We start from the raw sequence: 24321 nt of genomic DNA on the forward strand, positions 1-24321 counted from the left end.
TACTTAGGGAAGTAGCCTGAGTAGGAGGATCAATAGTTACAGTTTAATCTGATATTTAAAGACACGAACTAAATCACTCTTAGTGGCCTACTTTTTTCCGTCTGTCTGACCTACAGATGGCAAGACATGTTGGATTTTGGAGCTTCTCTTTCTTCTTTCCACTCTCCCTCTCTTCCATCCTGCCTTCCTGCCTTCCTTCCTGCCTGCCTTTCTTCCTTCCTTCCATTTTTACTTCTCCTTCTACTCTTTTTCTTTCTCCTTCTGATAATAATTCCTAGAGGAGTACATCTTGAAAGGTTTGCTAAAATCAAACACATTCCTTTAAGATTTGAAGATTGGATGGGGTGCCTGAGTGGCTCAGTAGGTTAAGTATCTGACTTCAGTTCAGGTCATGATCTCACTGTTTGTGAGTTCGAGCCCCGCATAGGGCTCGGTGCTGACAGCTCAGAGCCTGAAGCCTGTTTCGGATTCTGGGTCTCCCTCTCTCTCTGCCCTCCCCCACCTATGCTCTCTCTCTCTCTTTCTCTCTTTCAAAAATAAATATTAAAAAAATTTGAATATTGGATTTACTTTCTAGTTCTATGACACATTTCCATTAAGAAACCTCTTAATCTTCCCAAATGAAATAATAATTTCTCTTTTCAGTATATATTATCTTAAAATGTTCAGCGTCAATAAACAGTTGAAATGTACATCTGTGTAGAGATGTAGGTATTGAAATATCGACTTTTATTTCATCCATTTCTAAAAATAATATTAAAATATGTAAGTGAAATTTTATGTTGGGCCAATACTAGGAAAAGTATACAATGAAATGTTAGTTTTATCCTAAAATTGTTACAAATAAAATCTACCAGGTAATTAAAATGATAAAAAGAGAGAGAGCAGGAAACAGAAGGAAATTAGATGAGCTTGTTGCCAAAGTCTCTGGCAGAACCTTATGTGGGAAAGAGCACTGATTCTGAATTCACAAGCCCTAACTTTGAGCACTGGCTTTGCTGGGATTCCCCATATAACCTCACAAAGATTGCTTGAACTTTTTGGTCCTCATTTCCTTCTTTCTAAAGTAGGATGTTTTTTAGTACCTAATCAAGAAATACAACAAAAGAGAACATAAAAAGATTTAACAAAGTTAATAGTGTGTTAAAAAAAGATCAACCATTAACCAATTATTCAGTATATGTTACGTTTTTCAAAAAAATGAATTGGTATATCTCGATAGTGAATTCCAAGTTTGTGATGGTCTTTTAGATTGAGTGGCAGAATAATATATTAGGTTTGAGCAAATATTCCTTACTTTTGGTATCTGAGAATATAGATGTAAACATTTTTAAGTTATTAGTTGCCCAGGACTTAAAAAGGTATTACTTGGGAAGCCTATAATTATTGTACAACAGTTATATCATGTGTATTTAAATCTAGAAGTATATTGACATTAAGATTGGTAATGTCTGACACTCATAGTCTGACATGGATTATCTCCTTTGTGCTTCCAGCCTATATTCAAAATAAAATAAAGACACAAATTGCTTTTTATAGGAAAATATGAGTACAAGGCCAAAACCCACCAGATGGGCCATCAGGGACGTCTTACCCTATATTCTATCTATCTTCACATTTTATGAGAACTAAAAGCCTAATCAATAATTTAACAAGCTAATGGGCATATTTTTAAACACAATGGAATCTTCCTGAAAAGGGGCACACTGGCAGGGCCACAGAAGCAAAGGTAGAAATTAACTGCTAATATTGAGTGCTTATCTTGAAAAGTACTGTGCTGTAGTGTGAGCACAGGACAAGCTGACTTAAAATCAGGTATATATATCATGCTCTGCAAAGCTATTGTTTCCTTCTGTATTTGTTATAATGATGTATATTTTCTGATGAACCTTGTATCTGACTACTCTGTAAATGATTTGCTTTTTAAAGGTACTATAAGATACAGAACTAATATGTAGATACTTAGTGTCCACTTTATGTAAAAATTCATGCTCTAAGAAGGGATTTGAAATTCTAATTGAAGACACTATATTTGATATTCTGGCTATGGATATTAGCATCCATCCATACCATTTACATGACATTCTGTTTGTCATACAAATAGGAAAAGCAATGGAAGCTACTCTGGTATTGGAAGTGTGAAAATATTTTAACTCAATTTAGAAGAGGGTGTTGCTTCATTTTATGAATAAAATTAGGCCTTTGTGTTTTTATTTTGTTCTTCTCTGTTATTTTGGATGTTAGTGACTTCATAAGATGCAAAGTAAAATGCTATAGCAGACAATAAATTATATAATTTGCAACTAAACAGTAGGATAACCACTTGCCCACATTTATAGAATACTTTTCCATTGGTCACCGTGACAGTACTTTGACCATATGTAAGGATTATGCGTAGAGTTCAATTATTTTTCTCCAATTCCTTATTATCAAGATTTATACATTACTATATTTAAATCCTCCCTTTTTCTTGGACTAGAGTTATATCATTAAATGGATTTATTTCACAGGTAATGATCTTCTCAAATTTTGGTGCCTGCATATTGCATCTAGCATTCAGAAAAACCGTTTTATGTTTCTAATGAATAGTTAGACTTTGAGAGTGCCTTCCAGTGTTTTTGTTTTTGTTTTTTGTTTTTTGTTTTTTGTTTTTAGTTCTGTTTTACACCAGATAAAAGGAAGAAATTAGACTTGTTTCATGTTGGCTTTAAGGGAGTTAAGCATGTTGAGAGTTGAGGGAGGGATGTATGTAGAAGTGTCAAAGGCAACAGAGAGGCAGGCTTGATGACGGAAGCCAGGGCACCCAGACCTCAGGGGCGCCCTGGACAGCCGGCTGCAGTTGGCCTCAGACATTAGCACTTGGTATCTTATTCTTAAACTCACTCATTGAACATGATGCCCTTGCTTGTCTTTGTGACATGAGGGATGAAACTCTGCTTGCCTGAATCGATGTATATCTCTGAGCAGCAATATTGTGAGGTACAGTGAGTTGTATCTATAAACATCTGCAGCATAACAAACGTATAGCACAGTCATACCTTTTCTAGATGATGCCTTAGGGAGTACTGAGCAAGAGCATTCTTACTATATAAGTAAGGAAATAACAATCAAAATAAATAAATAAAAGGACAGGATAAGCAGAGGAACAGATACGGTCATGTAAAAAATAGTAGCAATATATTGCAAGTCTGTGAAAAATTAATTATTTGCTATTTCATACTGCATATTCTTTGACTTCTCTTATTTATGCTTCAAACCACATCTATTCTTAATTTATCTTATTCTCACTACACCCTCTGAATAGGTTTTGTTTTTTGAACAAGACACTTGTCCAGAAATACTAAATCTAAAATGTTCTATCTGCACAATAGGTGGTTTAGCAGGTCAGATATGCAGTTAAGCTGCACTTGCAGAATTTTTCATAAAGTGCAGTCAATTGACCATATACCAGCATTAATTTGTTTCTAACCTGTAAGGCAGGTAAACATGATGCCCCATACAACAGTGATTGCAACCATCCTGGCCAGGTTGCCGCTTCTATTCCCAGCAAAGGAACATTTAAATGAAGAAACATTGGGGCACCTAGGTGGCTCAGTGGATTAAGCATCCAACTTTGTCTCAGGTCATGAGCTCACAGTTCATTAGTTCAAGCCCTGCATTGGGCTCTGTGCTGACAGCTCAGAGCCTGGAACCTGCTTCAGATTCTGTGTCTTTCTCTCTCTCAAAAATAAAATAAAACAAAAAAATTTTAATGCAGAAGCATGCCTCAGCTTAGAACCACACATCTCCAGATGTCGCTTCCCACTAAAGGCAGATTTTGCATTTGCTCCGCATTAAGTTTGATACTTCCATTTGGAAAACAAGGCTTTTTCTCCTAAGGAAATTCTAAATAAATGACTTAGAATTACACTGTGACAAAAATCTTTTAAAGGCATTGAGTTACTACCCTAATAAAATGATAATATACATTTGTCCATGATATAAAAATAATCTTTACAGTACTCTCCAAGTAGTATTTTTATTTAAAATTTTGTCAGATTTTAGACACTTACAGGTGCTTTAAAGTTCCATCTTAAAATAATAATGCTAGAGGGCAGGTGGTATATTTCTAGGACATTATTATACTTTTTTAGGCATTCAGCCAGCAGCCTGGTTTTTCATAACAATTTCAGTCCTGAGAAACTATAATTATCCTGAAGCACACTACTTACACTGTTTTATTTCTTAATTACAGTAGTGACATGAGATAAATGCATACTTATTGGGATCAAATGTATATTATTTTGTGGTGATTATAAAGAAGTTCTACATGACAACCATTGCAATTATATGGTCATCAACGACTGATACTATGTTATATTCTAGAAACTCTGTAATTAAGTTCTGCCAAGAGGACACTTCCTATTTGGGAGGGGAAACTTTAAGAGAGAGAAGTTGGCCAGTGTAAAAATCACTCACAGACATAGATACCCCAAGCGTGTTCTAATGATTCCACATGAATCTCAAGTAAGAATGTTGTACCAACTAACATTTGGGGGATTTAATATAAATTTGTATCTAAATTAGCTATGTGAAGAATCTTCTTTAAAATAACCTTTCTCTTTTCTGACCTTTAGAGTAAAAACCTTTGAATACACTCCACAGGGAAAAAATGGACTGGAAATATGATAGGAGTGATACTGCCTTCAAAGATAAATCTGCAGGCATCAGTAATATTCTTTCAAATACTATAATTCATCGTTTTGAAAGTTTTCTTATAAGATTCCAAAAATAATTTATCTTCTGGCATTCCAATTTAAAAGAAAAAAAGAAAAAAAACCTTTAAGTTAGCAAGATACTGCTTACATATATTTTCCACTTTTTGTACAGACAGACGTTTTTGTCTTTTGTTTTTAAAAAAGCAAAAGGAAATAAAAATGATGGATTTGAAACTATATATTAAAATATTTGAGTGAAGCTGTCAGGTATATCATGTATCAGATTTGGGAATCAAATGGCCTGGGTTTTAAATTCTGTTCTGCCATTGACTAGATGTGGGACTTGGACAAGTTACTTAACTATATACCCGTCTCTTCATCTGTGAAAAGAGACAATAACTGTACTTACCCCATAAGAATTATCTGTTAAAGGATTTAATCTTTTCAGATATGTAAAAGGCTTAGATATGTGCCTTGCACGTAGTAAGCACCATATACTTTTTAGGTATTATTTTATATAACTTAGGGATATGAAGGAAATGAACCAAGCTCTCCCACTCTCCTCCCCACCTTCAACCATGGTGAGGAGTATCTCTAATAATTTTAATAAGATTTTTCTCACAGAATTAATTTCAGTATTCTAATATAACACATAGAAAGGGAATGCTGTGTTGTTGTTTTTTTTTGTTTTTTTTTTTGGTTTTTTTTTTTTCCAAAGTAAAAGGGGCATTCAGTGAACCTGATATCTTTAACTTGTAACTTACTCTGGCAGTACTTTGCCAGAGTATTGTTTGCTTGTTTGTTTTTTTAATTCTGGAACAAGTTAATGTCCTATTATTTTTAACACAAAAGGTATCCTCTTCAGACATTTATAGTTATCCAATGACATATTAAGTCTTAGGCACGATGATTCTGCTGTATATAAACTCTATTGCATGGCTAACATTCTAACCAGGTTGCAAAGATATGATATTAGAATGGTTACTGCAAATCCACTTCTATTTTCAAAATAGTTTAAACAACCCAAGTAAGCACACCAAGAAACATTAACCCTTAAAAAAAGAATCAGTTAGCATCCATACAAAAATTAGCCATGCAGCACTTGACTTGCTTTCTACATACTGCCTGTGGATATTATTTTTCTGATTCACTTAACATGTTATATTTGCTTTAATGTTACTATTTCTAACATTAAATTACTGTTGCTCTTCTAATTAAGTTAATAAAGTACTTAATTATTATATGTTAATTTCTCTGAAATATTAAAGATCTAAAAAATAAGTAATAAAAATGAATTCTTAAAATACTTATATGCAGATATTAGATTGAGGAGCAAGTACAAATATTATTTATGGTAGAAAATTATTAATTCCCTTTTCATGACTTACATTAGTAATCTCCACAATTTAGATCAAGAATATACAAATTCTCCTGCATTTATTTCTTTTTAATTTTTTAAAATATGTATTTATTTTTTAAGAGAGAGGGAGAGACAGAGTGCAAGTGGGGGGAGGGACAGAGAGAGGGAGACACAGAATCTGAAGCAGGCTTCAGGCTCTGAGCTGTCAGCATAGAGCCCAATACAGGCTCAAACCCACAAACCACAAGACCATGAGCCAAAGTCGGAGGCTTAACTGACTGAGCCACCCAGGTGCCCCTCTCCTTCGTTTAATATTTTTAAATTCCAGGGGTGCCTGGGTGGCTCAGTCGGTTGGGTGTCTGACTTCAGCTCAGGTAATGATCTCCCAGTTCGTGAGTTTGAGCCCCACTGTGCTCTGTGCTGATGGCTCAGAGCATGGAACCTGCTTTTGATTCTGTGTCTCCCTCTCTCTCTGCCCTCCCCCACTCGTGTTCTGTCTCTCTCTCTCTCAAAAATAAGTAAACAGTAAAAAAATAAATATTTTGGGGCGCCTGGGTGGCTCAGTTGGTTGAGCATCCGACGTCAGCTCAGTTCATGATCTTGCAGTCTGTGAGTTCAAGCCCCGCTAGAACAGCAGCCTGGAGGCTGCTTCGGATTCTGTGTCTGCCTCTCTCTCTGCTCTTCCCCCGCTCATGCTCTGTCTCTCTCCCTCTGTCAAAAATAAATAAACATTTAAAAAAATTAAAAAATTAAATATTTTTAAATTCCAACTGCAATCCCTGATGGATTGTACATCATATCTGTAATCATATTCAAAATTTTTGTTGCTGTGTCCAAGAGCAATCAATCTAGATTTTACTTTGTCCTCATCTTTGATCTACAAAAATACAATACCAAAATGCTATGGTGTTTTTAGAGTTAATATAGAGATAAGAAATATTACAAAAAGGTAAGTATATAAGAGTTTTTTGGCTAAAAGCAATCAGTTTCCATGCAAACACTAAGTTTCCTTTTTAATTTATTAATTAATTTATTTATTTGAGAGAGAGAGAGAGAGAACATGAGTGGGGTAGAGGTGCTGAGGACAGAAAGAGAGAATCTTAAGCAGGCTCCACACTCAGCATAGAGCCTGATGTGGGGCTCCATCCCACGACCTGGGGATTATAACCTGAGCCAAATTCAAGAGTGGGATGGTCAACCAACAGAGCCACCCAGATTCCCCAACAATTACTTTATTGCAGTAGAAAGTCTTCATTAGAGTTTTGAGTCTACTTCCATTTCTATCTACATACATATCTAAACCAGTAAAGATCAGGAACAATTGTTTGATTTTAGAACTAGTCTAATTCTGGGTCTTTAGTGGCCTAGAAGTTACTATTATTGGGTTTAATGATGTTGATTCTATAATATGGAAAAATGACATGGAAATTAATAGTATACTTTTAATGAACAGTGAAACCCCAATTTCAATTTCTATTTTAAAAGTGAGTTTAAGAGTGATTTTAAAACAGAAATCAGGGGCGCCTGGGTGGCTCAGTCGGTTAAGCATCCGGCTTCGGCTCAGGTCATGATCTCATGGTCCGGGAGCTCGAGCCCTCCATCAGGCTCTGTGCTGACAGCTCAGAGCCTGGAGCCTGTTTCAGATTCTGTGTCTCCTCTCTATGCCCCTCCCCAACTCATGTTCTGTCTCCCTCTGTCTCAAAAATAAATAAACATTAAAAAAAATTTTTTTAATAAAAATAAAAAAATAAAGTAGAAATCAAATATGTGGCTTTCTACTTGTATTAGTCTGTGCAAGCTGCCATAACAAGATGCCACAGACTGGATGGTTTAAATAATAGACATTTATTTTCTCACAGCTTTGGAGGTTAGAAGTCTATCATTGAGGTAGCAGCAAATTTAGTTTCTGGTAAGAACTCTCTTCCTGGTTTATAGACACAGCCTTCCGGATGTATACAGAGGGAGTTAGGGAGATGGGGAGAAGGAAGAGGATGGAGGGAAAGACAGAGGGAGGAAAAGAGAGAGAAAGGGGGAGAGAAGGAAGTGGAGTGAGGGGGGAAAGGAGGAGAGAGGGCGGGAGGACAGAGTTAGAGAGAGAGTGCAGTTATTTCTTCCTCTTATAAGGGCACAAGACCTATCAGACTAGGGCCCTGCCCTTATGACCTTGTTTAACTGTGATTACCTTCCTAAAGGCCTAATCTTTGAACCATCCCTTGGAGATTATGGTTTCAACATATAAATTTGGGAGGAACACAATTCAGTTCATAACACCACCTAAAATGATCATTGTATTTCTCATGAAATTCCAAGGTTATTGGAATTTCTTGAAGATTCTATGCCATTTTTGAACGTAAGTATGCTTATTTTACCATCATTTGTATTTGTCTTTCAGATCAGCATTTTCATGACCCATTTGTCGAATTATGGGAATGACCGCCTGGGGTTATATACCTTTGTGAACTTGGCCAACTTCGTGCAGAGCTGGACCACCCTGAAACTGCAAACTCTGCCCCCAGTGCAACTCGCACACAAGTACTTTGAGCTCTTCCCTGAGCAAAAAGACCCTCTCTGGCAGGTAAGGTGAAACATTCTCTCCTGCGGTGAAAGGAAAGAAACCAAGGCCTAATTTGACTTGGAACTCTGTTGGAGATATGAAAACTGACATTTAACACAAACTTCTTTTTTATTCAGTAGTTTCGTTCTCTTCAGTCACTTTTTTTGTTTTATGCATTAAGTGTATTTTTTGTTTCTCTGTTGTTTGGCTTGTTGGTTTGGTTGGTTCGGAACTTTTGCTTTGAGGATGTTGTTTTATTGTTGGTGTCTCCTCGCTGCTAGTCATTTGCACTCTCATTTAGTGTGAGCACTAACTGGCAATAAAATGGTTAGGCACTGAGTATCTAGGGAGACAGAAGCCAGGAGCCATCATAATCTAAGACCCTATAACTAACCCTCCAATATGTATGTGTAAACACACATAATAAAAATGAAAAAGAAAAAACACTTTTTACCTCATGCTTCTACAAATGCTGTCTTTAATAGGTTTTCACATTTCTCTTACATCTAATTAGTCTTTCACTAGGATCAGACCTATTGGTAAAAAAAAAAAAAAATCGTCAGTTTTAGGATCGCTTTTACAAATAATTCAGCTTCACATGGGAGTCACTCAGCCTCATTGTATGAAAGTGTAAAGTATCTGCTTCTTAGCAGTTATCTGGGAAAATGCTACCTCCCATTTTCTTGGTTCTTTATGCATTACATTATATTGACCCGCACAATCAATAAGCTGGCTGCAGAGAGCAGATCACATAGACCCCTGCTAAGCAGTTGGTAGAGAAATAGCATCATCGTTAATGAGAAATCACTGTGAACCAGAGTTGTTACCATCCCCTTTTTCTCCCCAAGATTCTATGTTTCTTCTTATTCCATAATTCATGTTACATGCCTCTCTGTGTCTATACAGTCAGGAAGTCGTCCAACACATGTTTATCGGGTATCTACCGTGTATAAGGCAAGTCTAGTTGCTCTAGCAAATGCAAAGAATGAAGCGCAGTATGTTCTCCCAAAGTCAGCAGGGTTTCCTTGCTATTCTTATTCACTAGCATATATTTGAAAACGTGCTTTACAACTGACTGCTAGAGTAATTCATACTTTAGTCTGATGATTTATTCAGGAACTCTTCACCATTTGTGTTTTTGTTGAACTACACATTCTAATTCTTTTGCCCCTCTGATAAGTTGCTTGACCATCTTTATGTTTGGTGGATAAGTTAGATAGACAGATAAATAATTAAAGACATGATTATCGTAGTGTATAGCATCATACCAAGTAGCTGCTGAATATCATAAAGGCCAAGCATTGCGTCCCATAAATGGCATTCTTCAAAAGTGCTCACGTACTTATAAAATTGGTAAATCATTGATAGTAAATCAATTCTTTTCTCACACATGTTTATTTATGAGATATCTATAATTCATGGTACAGTAACAATACAAAGTAGCCAACTTAACAAAAGTTGCAAACAGCTAACATACAATAAATGAGTCTATGGGGATTATGCTTAGGAATTCCTTGAGCTTGCACCCATGGGTTAACAAGGCATAAAGAATTAGAAAGCCATAAGATGTACACACCCAAGTTGGGGTAAACAAGATTAGGTAAATAAGGTTAGGTAAAGGGAGCAAAGGCCCCTAGTATAGGACAAAAGTATAGGAATAGGAAATCTCAGAATGAAAACATCCAAGATGAAGTAAACAAGATTAGATATTCAGGGTTGAAATGCCCCTGAGGTTAGTACAATAGCAGAAAGCTGCTCTCACAGGAAGGAAGGACCAAAATAGGTAAACAGGTAAACAGGGCTATAGACCACAGCAGGGTGAAGTTGCCCAGAGTGGAGCTAATTAGCAAAATAAAGGTGCCTTGTTGACCCTAAGGTAGTATGCTCTGTCTTTCTTGTCCCCTAGACCAGTTCAGATAAACAAAGGTGACACCTCATGTTTGTTATAAACAACCTCCCACCCAGCACATGAATTTTATTTTGTATTGACCCAAACCCCTAACACCACCTATCTTCAAAACCCCCTTTTCCCCACACCCATGAATTAATGTTCACAGTTTCATTGTCTCTTTGTGCACACCCATCACACTTGTAAGCCTTCTGATCCTAATAAAAATGGAGCAAGGAGGGCTCTTGCCTTCTCCCGGACATTAGCTTCTCTTGCATTCTCAATCCTGCATCCCACTCTCTTGCTGGACAAGAGAGAACTCCAGACCCGGAGTCTATGACATGAGTCAACAGCCCTAAGAGCCAAACTTTCTTTTCCTTTAGAGGTAGGAAAGTTTTCTTTAGGTGAAGGATTTGTATCTCTTAATATTGTGTGAGTTTTTTTTAATCAAGAATTGTATTTATTGATATCGCTTCAATATCAGTGATGCTGTTCATTTTGTTAAGGAGTAAATATAATCAAAGATACACCAGCTCCAATATGATTTGGTCTACTCGATGATTCTAAATATTGATGAAATATCTGTTAAATATGAAATACTACATCAGTTGATTGGTGGTATAAATGAAAATTAGACACAGAAAATAGAACCATTTCTTAGAGACCTATGTCATTTTGAACACATGAGACCCTAAGTATACACAAAACATTTGAATGGGCTGACAATTTTGAATAACATCATAGAGGTAAATTCCTAGATAGTTCTTAACAAATGATAGAATTAATCAGAAAAGGCTTCAGAGAGTTCACAAATTTTTTGTAATTACTGTTGTAATTTACATGTTTAGCAATTTTAATATGTTATCAAAATAGCTTATCATAAAAATACTTACTTTTAAATTCTTTTTAAAGTTTATTTTGAGAGAAACAGAGGCAGAGAGAGAGGAGAGAGAGAATCCCAAGAAGGCTCCACACCATCAGCACAGAGCCCTGATGCAGGGCTCGATCCCATGAACTGTGAGATCATGACCTGAGCCAAAATAAAGAGTTGTCACGAATCAGATGCTCAGCTCATGCCAACTGAGCCACCCAGGCACCCGTCATAAAAGTATTTAAATAACATTGAAGAGTACATATTTACTAAAAGACTTCCATTTTGTCAAGCAAATTATATTATATGTGGTTTCTTTTGACTGAAAAATAAAGTTGCATGCATTTCTCATTAACTAAAGTACCATATTTTCTCAAATATGTTTAAGAAGGAAAACAAGGAGTAGAAAGCAGATGAGCAGTTAAGTTCAAAAGGGAATTGTTCATGTATGTGAGATTTTGAGAACAGCTGACTTATTAAAGAAATCTGATCAGTTTGCCAGTCATAAACCATGTCTATGAGACTACAAATGGTTAAGTAGAGATAAAGTGCATAATACTTTCTGAGTCCCTTTCCCTAGTGGTTATCTCTTCTCTCCATATTCATATTTATGATGACAAACAGAGCAGATGTGAGCATTATCATCATGTTCTTTATACAATATGAATTTAGTTTTACAAAATACATATAAGCATAACCAGCACTAATTAAATGTTTTGTGGCCCACTCTTCACAACCCTACAGAGTTAAGATAGATTAGTATAATGTGTCTGTCATTGTTATACATTCTCAAAATTCAGGTACCCTTTTGTGTTTCTAAGCATGTCTTATTTAGTGTATTTCATTTTTAAAAAGTAAATCAACTGTTATTTTTCCCAAGATTTTTAGTTCACACTTTTTTGTTACTACAAATAAAAACAAAACATGAATAATGATAATCTTCACATCTATTTAATTTCTTTTGGTTCTTTATGTAAATTTTCATTAGCACCAACTGCCATATATATGCAACGTTTTGTCACCTAATTAAAAAGTGCAATATGAATATCTATCAATGGACAGCATAGTAAGTACAACACAGAATGTGTCTGTGCTTCCTTCACTGGAAACTGATTCTTCCAAAGCTGTTAAATGTGAGAATATATGCTGAGGACACATATAGAACTCTGTCCCTAGAGTTTATCTTCGTCACGTTAGTCTCTAGTGTGTAAGATTCTTAAAAGGATTCTCACGGGTTCCTATTTATTCATGTCCCTTTTTGTTTTGGTAGAATAATCACTCTGAAGCAAGGAAGAATAGGATTTCCTTTTTTTTTTCCCTTTTAACTCTCATTATAAAAACCAAAACCACAACATGGAGGCATTTAGAAGGTCAGATTCTTGCACATTCACTAATCGATGCTTTTAAGCTCTCAAGCTGTCAGGACAGCTCAGCCTCAATCTTCACGCAGTCACTCCAGACTCTCACTATCAACAAACATGCCAAGCGTGATGTGGATTCCTGCTTGCCCGTGTGGCCAAGGGAATGCTCAAAGAGCTTTCTCTCTCTCCATGCCAGTAGCTCCAGGATTAAAAAAGTAGAAAGTAAATCACAAGGTGCTAACCTTAAGAGTTAGCACCTTTGTTGATTCCAGCTGTGAAATCCTCCAACTCCAGCTTAGAAATGATGAGATTTGAACAACTGTGACATAAACAAATCACAAGGTCTAGCGACGTACACACTGTAGATTCTATTATTATGTGTCTGTTGAAGGAATAAATGAATTCTGACACAAAGAATTATAGATTGTAAGCGCAGAATAAGAAGTTAGGGATGTCCAGCCCAACCTATTCATTTTAGAGAAGAAATGGGTGACACCTAGTGAGATGAAATATCTTGTTCTGAGTCACTTGGATTATTAGGGACAAGTCAGGAGTAAAGCTCAGGTTTTCTTATTCCTACTGCAGTGTAGTTCCAATCACAGCAAAATGGTAGTTTTACATTTAAAAAAATAAATCTACTTCTGTCATCGACTCCCTCTGTAGGATGGAATTTCAGGTATGCCTTGTTACTTTAGAAGAATCTGGTGGTGTATTCGGTGTGAATTTATTTGACCTATACTTTCTTAAAAACTTTTTTTAATGTTTATTCATTTTTGAGAGAGAGAGAGACAGAGCATAAGCTGGGGAGAGGCAGAGAGAGAGAGAGGGAGACACAGAATCTGAAGCAGACTCCAGGTTCTGAGCTGTCAGCACAGAGTCCGACACGGGTCTTGAATTCACGAACCGTGAGACCATGACCTGAGCCGAAGTCAGACACTTAACCAACTGAGCCACCCAGGTGTCCCTTGACCTATACTTTTGAAGTACCTACATAATAGAAAGGTCTTTGCTTTCATAGAACTTAATAGCTCCTGGTTATGTGAACAAAATGACATTAAAATTTGTTTTCATATTAATTCCTCTCTTTTCCACTTTATACCTTGTTTATGACTCTATTACTGCACTTACCATATGGTAGTGCAGACACTTACGTCTGTCATATGCCAGCTCATGCAAACCTGAAGGAGATGAGACTATGTTTATTCATGTTTGTAACCTAGAACCCAGCATAGTACCATAACCACTGTCATTAAAATCTCATGAATGAATAAGCAAAGGCAGAGGTGTGTGCATGTGCACAAAGAACAATAAAATAAACATTTGTTTCTTAGAGAACAGTAGGAATCCAATAAGAAATAACCTTGGGAAGCACATACAAGTCAGTTGGGAAACCTTTGAAGGCTATCAGAGTAATCTGAGTCTCATAGGCAACAAGGAGCAATTCTCTGCAGGTTCTGAAGATGAAAGTAAAGTAATTAAAAAAAAATTGTACAATAAAGATTATACCAGAAGTTTTTTTCCAGGACAGGTAAGAACAGGGAGGAACTGAAGTTGAGACAATAATGTAGCCATGAAAAAGGGAAACTTCTTGGTGGTGAAAAGAGTGAGACCTCTCATGAAATGGTAGAAATTGTTTGTGGGTGAGACACTGAGGTTAAAGGAAAACTGATCTGCAACATCTGGGGAAATAAGAACTCTATAATTTCATGTTTTTCATTTGTAATTATTCATCTTTTAGCCTGTCCCGTGAAATAGCCAGAATAATTTTTCATCACTTCATAGATGGCACGCATAATAGAGGCACAGACATCATCATCTTATTTTTCTGTATTTTTTCCTAATCACACTTTGAATTTATGTATTTGTTACACTTATTTTCCTAACTCAGACTAGTATTTAAACCTCTCAGGAGTGTTTCCCAAATATGTGGGAAATTCCTCATGAGTTTAATTTTTAACTTACAATGAAGCACTTCCCTATTTGGTTATACAAGGCTGCCAGACATTCTGACATCCAGAAATGGTAACATAAGTCATGGACTTTCCTTTTCTGTCAATTAGTTGCAAACATGATCTTGTCAAGTGTCAAATTCCCCACACAAATAACTTACTGAGGTTTGGTAATAGAAAAACTACTTGAAGATAGTGCCATAAAATAAATAAAATAAAAAGTTATAACACTTTCATCCTTTCTGAATCAAAATCATCATAAAACAGATTTTCAGCACATAATCCAAGTATAATAACAATGAAGCCCTGAATTTGTGTGTATGTGCCCTAAAGATATGCCTGATAACTTAAAAGGCATACTGTGAGTGAATATGCTATATTATACCAACCTATTAATAGGAGTTTAAAAATAGTTTTTTATTGAGTTGGCTATCTAGATTCTATAACAAGATATTCATAAAACCATAAACAATAATATAAAATACTGTATGTAGGAATGTGCATCTGTTTAAACATACTCAGAGCTTCAGAGTAAACCTATCATCTCCTGGGGTCAATTTTACTATGAAAATATTTTGTGGTAAATGCCAACAGTATCAATTTATTTAAATAAACATGGATATAATATGGTGATGAGTGCATAGATGTTTAGGGTAAATCAGAGGTTCTTTATGCTTAAAACAGCTCTGATGGAGCTGTTACCCCAGACCCACACAGAACCAAAAGCCCTTTTCCATCCACTCCCACCCTCAGAAGTGGGTATTTATTCTCCTCTATATTCAGACTACTTTGGGAGGAAAGCTGGAGTAAGAGTCAGACCATTAAGTGCTACGGGAGTTGTGTGGAGAGAGCATTCATTATAAATCAGTGCACTCAGAAAAGAAAGGCTTTTCCAAGGAATTGATGGACTAGCTGCATTTTACATAGTGTGCAGGAAGAATCAAGCTTTGTGAAGATGGTGTGTGTCTTAGAGTTTCTCCATAAGGATTTGCTGATTGAAGCACTGAGAATAAACATCCATAGCCTATTAAAATTACTCATCAGTGTATGTGGGTTGCATTAGGCTTAAATGACATCAAGAGACAAAAAAATTGGAAGTCACCAGCCTGTATAAAACAGATTGGAAAAGGATTTTGTTTAAAGACATGTACATGGAGAAACTCAATAAACAGAAGAACTTTTAAAACAACAAAACCAAGTAGGGAGGAAGAAGAAGAATTAAAAAAAAACCCACAAATACACCTTGCATAGCATTCTCCTTTAAACAGTCAGGTCAGAACAGCAGAAGGCAAGCAGAAAGGAAATGAAGAGAAAGCCAATAATCTCTGAAACGTTTGTAATTAACAAAATAATCTTGCCATGAGCACTGGGCGTTTTTAAGGCTTTAGCTATTAAAGTCTAGATATGTCCCAGTTATCTGGAATAGGCACATGACTTGAGAGTGGATAATCAATCTCACTGATAATTCCACAGTGTCCTTGTCAGTGAAGGATGTGGAGAAGCAATGAGCAAAGCAGATTTTTAGTAAAGGCAACGTTATTCCAACTACATCTAATGAGAACAGAAGTTATTTTCATGTATTCTATAAAACTATGAACTTCAGGATAAGGTAAGCAGTGTGATTTTTTTAAAAATACATGTTTTTAGCTTGATTATGAATTTGAAATTCTTACTCAATTGGAGAGGAAAAAGCTGGGTGCTAATACCGTTCTCAGTAACACAATTTCATCAGAATTTACTCCCCTTTCTAAGTCTGGCCCATCACCTCAGGGAATCTTCTCTCTACCTCTCTTATATCTTCTTAAAAGTAAATCTGCCTCACCTCATCATGTATTCCATGTGCAAAACCACCTGCATCCTCTTTACCTGTGTGAGAGCTGAGTTACATGCATTTTTACTAGACTGGCACTGTAACCATGAGCTGCCTAAAGCAATTTTAACTGAGTATTTTTTTTTAAGTTTCAATATATCTATAGTTCTAGATACTTAAAAGAGTAAATTACTGTTTATGGCAGTTTCAGATATGCAGAGAACAATCAGGTTAGAGAAGGAAAAGGGATATAATTGCTTTGTAATTTTCTGACTTTTGAAATTAAAATAATAGCAATGGAACAAAGTATGAAAGTACAAGGAAATGCTTTGCTTTTTCTTGGGAAGACCCTTTCACCTTCATAATCACTCCTACAAACTCTCTCTGTCTCCCTCTTTCTTTATGTCTCTCTCTTACACACGCACATACACACACACACACACACACACACACACACACACACTATTTAACTTCAGAGACAACACCAGCTTTGGATTCTAGATTTGAAACGAACTTGCTGTGTGACCTTCAGCAAGACCTAAATAAAACACCTTGCATCTCAGTCTCCTCAGGTGTAAAGAAGGGATAATGATATCTGTCTTGCCAGGTTGCTTTGAGGATTAGAAATAATCTATGTCAAGCAAGTGCCTGGAATATAGAAGGTGATCAATAAAGGTTAGATATTATGTTAGCTGTTATTCAAATATTCAGGCAATAGAAGAAAAATCAGAGTAGGAAAATCCTAACAAACATTTTCAGAATATAAAATAGGAAATGCAAACATCCTGTTTACAGACTTGTGATTAACAGACACAAGGGGAAACATGCAAGAAAATAGGTGAAAGAAGAAATAATGGACATCTGGAAAGTCTGAAAATAGCATAACATACAAGGGATGCAGTTATAAAAACAGGCAATCTGCCTAGATTGAGGTGTACAAATGCCACCAACTGTAAAATACGTATAGGAAAAACAGGAGTAGTGTCAATTGAATTGTTAGTCATAAGAGCACTTGGAGCAGAAAGCACTGTAACAGCATCCAGGAATTTTATTTGATAGTTTATTTTTGTTGGTATAATTTCTTGGGAAAGTACAACTAGAAATAATTAGTGTCTTTGTATACTAAAACAAGCATGTTTATTCATGTTCTGTGTGACAAAGAAAACTCTTTTCAAGTGTTATATTGAATTTGCCCACTTCACAGGTTTTGCGTGCAAAAATTTGAATGGCAGAGACAAGGTAACTGCAATAAAGAAAATAAGTGGCCTAGTTGAACATAGGGAGCCAGAAGATCCCACAAAAGACACTTCCAGCAGTGGCGCTGAATGATTGATCAGTTTGCTTGTCTACTTTTGCTAAGAATATGGAAACCATTTGAGCAGATGAATTAAACACCCAATCTGAGATTTGTTCTTCGTTGAGATGTGTGTGGGGAAACTTGATAAGTGTAGGTCATGAGAACTGCTTTCCTATCGTTTAACGTATAAAATAGAGTTGAGAAATAAATTCTTTACAAACAAAGCAGTTAATATGAGGAAAACGTTCAAGGTATAAAGCTTTGGCTTAAGGAAATAGCAAACACTAGCTTCTGGAGCACTATGAAAGACATCATTGGAGATTGCAGATGCTTTTTGGTCATAGTTTTGGAAGTAAAATGTCTACACAGTTCATATTACATTAGTTTTCAAACGTAGCAAAATCTGTCTATGCCTATTACTATAGATTTACTGTGCCTGTCTTAAGTCAGTTACTCATTCAGTCCATTTTTATCAAACACTTTTTATGTATTAGATTGTAGCAGTCAAGAAGACAAACATGGGTTTTTGCTTCAGAGAACTCACATTCTAGTTGAGATAGAATTACAAATATAAATGCATTATATATATGTAATTTAAAATTACTATAAACAAATACTTGAATAGAATAATTTCAGGTACAGTGAAAGAAATGTGACCAGAAGCTACCATAGAGAGACAGGATTGGGAGGAGGTGCTTTGGCTATGGTCATCAGGGAAGGCCTCTTACATGGGGTCATATTTTAGTTGTGACCTGAGTGATGGCAAGTGCTAAAACAATAAATTGGATGAGTTGTAGGAGCCAGACAGAAAGCATATTCAAAAATAAATTGTGTTGGGATTATATAGGGGTCTTTGGGTCTCACAGAGCAATCTATATTCTCAAGTTTTCCTGAAGAAACTCCCAAGCTATTTCCCTATCTAGTAAGTCGTACATCTCAGAAACCTAGTCATCGAACCATGAATTTGTGCTGAGAAGAGACAACCACCTTAGGTGCTAGGGTTCAGACAGTAGACCAGGAAGTCTGCTTTAAGGAAGGATATCTATACTAAACCAGTCTATCAGCAATAGTAATTTCTTTCTGCTGCTTCAACTGACTGACTCATCTAAACAAAGGTAGGGGGGGAAAGCTAACATTAGATCACATAATAATCACTCTCTTTTATAGAGAACAATTTGCATTTAAATATATTAGCTCTTTTAACACTCTCACTAACCATGTGAAGTAGATACCATCAATCATTATTTTTTGGATAAGGAAACTGAGACTCAGAGAATTTAGGAAAATTCCATAAGACACAGGCAGTCTTCCTCCTGAGCTCACACTCTTTTAACAACTGGGCTATGCCACCCCTCTAAAATAAGGAAGTTTTATGGGACATATTAGCTGACACTAGAATAATTGGTGAAATTTTTAATATGGATTGGTTTTAAAAAAAAGAGCATTGCACAGAAAAATAAATTGTTCAAATAAGTTTGGAAGAATCAGGTACAGACATGAGTATATCTATAATAGTGAATACAGTAAACTGAAACATTAGGTCGGTTTTGGCAGTTTTTAAATTGAACTGTAGTTGACACAATGTTACACAAGGTCTACAACATACTGATTCCAGAAGTCTATACATTATGCTAAGGTCACCACAAGTGTAGCCACTGTCCTCACACAACACTGTGACAATACCATTGACTATATTCTCTATGATGTACCTTTTATTCCCGTGACTCTGTACTAGAAGTCTGTACTTCTCACCACCTTTCACACATTTTTCCCATTGCCCCAGCCGTCTGCCCTCTGGTAACCTTCAGTTCATTCTCTATTTATGGGTCTGTTTCTGCATTTTTGTTTGTTCATTTTATTTTTTAGATTCCATATATAAGCAAAATCATATGGCATTTGTCTTCCTCTGTCTGACTTACTTCACTTAGCAAAATACCCTCTAGGTCCATCCATGTAGTCACAAATGTCAAGATCTCATTTTCTTTTATGTTTTGGTAATGCTCTGTTGTATGTATATGCCACATATTCTCTATTTATTCAACTATAGATGGACTTTTAGGTTACTTCCATATCTTGACTACTGTAAATAATGCTGCAATAAACATATAGAGGTGCATATATCTTTTTGAATTAGTATTTTTATTTTCTTTGGGTAAATACCCAGTAGAGTTCTTGGATCATATGGTATTTCTATTCTTACTTTTTTGAGGTATCTCCGTATTGTTTTCCATGGTGGCTGTACCAGTTTACATCCCTGCCAACAGTGCAAGAGGGTTCCTTTTTCTCCACATCCTCACCAATACTTGTTATTTCTTGTCTTTGATTCCAGCCATTCTGGCAGGTGTAAGATGATACCTCATTGTGGTTTGATTTGCATTTCATTGATGATTAGTGATGTTGAGCATCTTTTTCATGTGTCTGTTGGCCACCTGCTTGTCTTTTTTAGAAAACTGTCTGTTCAGGCCCTTTGCCCATTTTTTAATTGGATTTATTTCAGTGTTGAGTTGTAAAAGTTTTTATATATTTTGGATATTAACCCATTGTCTGATATATTATTTGCATATATCTCCTCCCCTTTTTATTTTGTTGGTGGTTTCCTTTGCTATAGAAAAGATTTTATTTTGGTGTTGTCCCAATAATTTATTTTTGCTTTTGTTTCCCTTGCCTGAGGAGATATATCTAGAAAAATGTTACTAAGGCCTATTTAAAAGATATTACTGCCTGTTTGCTTGTTTTATTCTAGGAATTTTATGGTTTCAGGGCTCACACTTAGGTTCTTAATTCATTTTGAGTTTATTTTTGTGTATGGTGTTGGCGATTGTAATTCAGAGCAGTGCTACTCAAAGTGTGGTCCATGAAAGGGCTTGAATTGCTTTTTGCTGATTTTCCATGAGACAAGAACGTTGTGAAACTTATAAACCAACTATATCACTGAACACGCTGGCTGCTTCAGCTGGAATTTTGTTTTTGCTTGTAGCAGGATGTTCTTATTGCAGTAAGCAGTACAATAATTCACATTCTGACTCAAGTTCCTTATCTTCTCATAGACAAGTGCTTTGAAACACATTAAGTTAGAGTATAGGCAATGTTGCTATAATGATTACATTCCAAACAATAAATTGACTAAATAAAACAGATATATATATCTCACTCATACAACTGTCTAAAAATGCACAGGACATTTAGGAGCATTAGATAGCTCTATTCCACATAGAGGGTCATCCGGGGCCCCAGGTTGGCAACTGTTCAATGTCTCTGAGTCCAAGGCACATGTTGCAATTGTAACCATTTTACAGCTGACAGTCATTAGGAAAGGGAAAATCCAGGGAGAGTGGTTTTACCCTTAAGAAGATACTTTACATTATTTTGGCATACTTTCCTTTGGACTGAAATGATTCAGATGAAGAAAGCTTGATTCAAAAGAGATTGTGAAATATAGTCTCTGGCTGAAACCTATAGACTATGCAAAATAAAGGAATGTTCCATAACTGAAAGAATAAAAGGAAACCAAATAGTCTACTCTTCTCTGCCATAGTGAAAATTATGGTTATGGAATTAAACTGAAGCTAGACTATTAAGGATTTGAGATTGAATACTAATTGAATAAAAAGATGGCATAAATTAAAGACACTGGTAAAAATAAAATAAAATTTAAGTTATTGTGCAAAATGAGTAAAAAAATGTGAAGTTTATTGGCTTGTAATTAACTCATTTCATCACCGTTTCTACAGATGAATTCATACAAAAACCCACAAAGTATACCCTAACTTTTTCCAAGGCGAAATCTCACAAAGTACAGTTGTCTTTATATATTATTTGTCTTTTTACTTTGCACTGCATTCATGTTACATCGAAGCTGAGGATGGAAAGTTAATTGGAATAAAATCTGAGATAAGAAATTTGGCTTCAAATTATTTATTGAAGAGATACTCTCAGAAAAAAGTCTCTTTAACAAATGGTGCTGGGAAAACTGGACAGCAACATGCAGAAGAATGAAACTAGACCACTTTCTTACACCATTCACAAAAACAAACTCAAAATGGATAAAGGACCTGAATGTGAGACAGGAAACCATCAAAACCCTAGAGGAGAAAGCAGGAAAAAACTTCTCTGACCTCAGTCGCATAAATTTCTTACTTGACACATCCCCAAAGGCAAGGGAATTAAAAGCAAAAATCAACTATTGGGGCCTCATGAAGATAAAAAGCTTCTGCACTGCAAAGGAAACAATCAACAAAACTAAAAGGCAATTTACCGAATGGGAAAAGATATTTGCAAATGACATATCAGACAAAGGGCTAGTATCCAAAATCTATAAAGAACTCACCAAACTCCACACCCAAAAACCAAATAATCCAGTGAAGAAATGGGCAGAAAACATGAATAGACACTTCTCTAAAGAAGACATCCAGATGGCCAACAGGCACATGAAAAGATGCTCAACATCACTCCTCATCAGAGAAATACAAATCAAAACCACACTGAGATATATCACCTCATGACAGAGTGGCTAAAATGAACAAATCAGGAGACTATAGATGCTGGAGAAGATGTGGAGAAATGGGAACCCTCTTGCACTGTTGGTGGGAATGCAAACTGGTACAGCCACTCTGGAAAACAGTGTGGAGGTTCCTCAAAAAATTAAAAATAGATCTACCTTATGACCCAGCAATAGCACTGCTAGGAATTTACCCAAGGGATACAGGAGTGCTGATGCATAGAGGTACTTGTACCCCAATGTTGATAGCAGCACTTTCAAAAATACCCAAATTATGGAAAGAGCCTAAATGTCCATCAACTGATGAATGGATAAAGAAATTGTGGTTTATATACACAATGGAATACTACTTGGCAATGAGAAAGAATGAAATATGGCCTTTTGTAGCAATATGGATGGACCTGGAGAGTGTTATGCTAAGTGAAATAAGTCATACAGAGAAAGACAGATACCATATGTTTTCACTCTTATGTGGATCCTGAGAAACTTAACAGAAGACCATGGAGGAGGGGGAGGGGAAAAAAAACTTAGACAGGGAGGGAGGAAAACCATAAGAGACTCTTAAAAACTGAGAACAATCTGAGGGTTGATGGGAGGTGGGAGGGAGGGGAGGATGGGTGATGGGTATTGAGGAGGGCACCTTTTGGGATGAGCACTGGGTGTTGTATGGAAACCAATTTGACAATAAATTTCATATTAAAAAAAAAGAGAAAAACCTATAAGGGAAAAAGTAAAACAGGAAAGAGAAGAGGATACAGCGTATGTGACTAGAGAAGGCAAATCCATACTCTGAATATGTGTCAGTATGGGTCAGGATGAATCACTGCCCTTTTCAAAGTAAAACTGTCCAAAATAATCAATTTTCTATTAATGGTAGGATAGTCAATTTCTGGGATTTAGAACTGTTCTCTGTTACTGGCAGGTCAGATACTCAACAGTGGCTGTAACTAGAGCAGACTTGGGAGAAGGAAGCTTATGAATGGCTTCCATCTTGATACCGTAGGTACTCCATTCACAAACCCATTGCTCCAGCAAAGGGCTGGCTAAGAACAGAGCTTAGGTGACATGTGGGAATGTTGGGAACTGGCTGAATCATTCTTTCCACTTGGTTGTTTACACTTCTACCTTGAATATCTTTGGTGTATATTAATGCGCAGTACAAAGATCATCAAACTTTTTGGTCACTACCATGAGTCCATCAACATGTCTTTACCCTAGAACTTATTAGCCCTAATACTCTCATGTCACTCCTTTCAGTCCCTTGGGTAACCTATTCACCACTGCCTATTCATCTGTTCTATCCTTATATTGCCCTACTAGTCTATCCACAAAAAAAGTAGATGACTAAGAACATTGCCCATAACTCTGTTAATTGGAAGCTTTCCCTTAGCCACTAGTTTTTAGGAACGTCTCTACACGGGGCTTGTAGTGCAACAGCAGTCCACTTTCAGCCTCTGCTAACATGTGGGTCAATCTATCCACAAACAAGCTTGAGTTTCCCCCTCTTCATCAGCAGATATAGGGGGCCTTCCATGAAAGTATAGGAATAAGCTGATATAGAGGCATTGGTGGAACAGTGATAGGTGACATGAGGGTCTAGGTCACTCATTTGTAAAGGTCATCTGTAGCCTTTGGATCAGCTTGAGATCGATCCCAGACATACCACTCCCATCTAACAATGAATTGCTAGTGGGTACAACTGAATTTAGGATTTGGTGGGGCTGCCAATGCTCAAATTATGATGTCCAGTTATGGCCACCCAGTCACTTTGAAAATCCATGAGAAACACTATCTCCTCTAGGGCCCAGTAGCATACCAGGAGTAAATACCAGTTTGAATGACTTCTGCCAGTGGCACACCCTGCTGCAGAACCTTAGGAGTGCACACTGCAATTCTCCTCTGGGGCTTAACCAAAACTCTACTTGGCAGGGATGCCATAGTACCCTAGGTCTGCCCAGAGATATGATCCAAGTGGGAGAGCTGCTTGTACCTCAGTCTTAACCTCTTGCAGGACTCTTCCTTGTTCTGGGTTCGAA

At 36.4% G+C, this 24321-nt stretch overlaps 1 protein-coding gene across 6 annotated transcripts in view; it reads left to right on the forward strand.

The window, feature by feature from the left end:
* The window catches only part of LOC102948923 (bifunctional heparan sulfate N-deacetylase/N-sulfotransferase 4), a 375766-nt gene that overhangs the window by 328327 nt on the left and 23118 nt on the right, over window positions 1-24321 (forward strand). For all 6 annotated transcript variants that reach the window (XM_042984004.1, XM_042984005.1, XM_042984009.1 and 3 more), the window contains one exon: window positions 8450-8632. In XM_042984004.1, the coding sequence (XP_042839938.1) occupies window positions 8450-8632 (183 nt within the window). The remainder of the gene's footprint in view (window positions 1-8449; window positions 8633-24321) is intronic.

This window comes from Panthera tigris, chromosome B1 (genome assembly GCF_018350195.1).
Source record: "Panthera tigris isolate Pti1 chromosome B1, P.tigris_Pti1_mat1.1, whole genome shotgun sequence".
Lineage (NCBI taxonomy): Eukaryota > Metazoa > Chordata > Mammalia > Carnivora > Felidae > Panthera > Panthera tigris.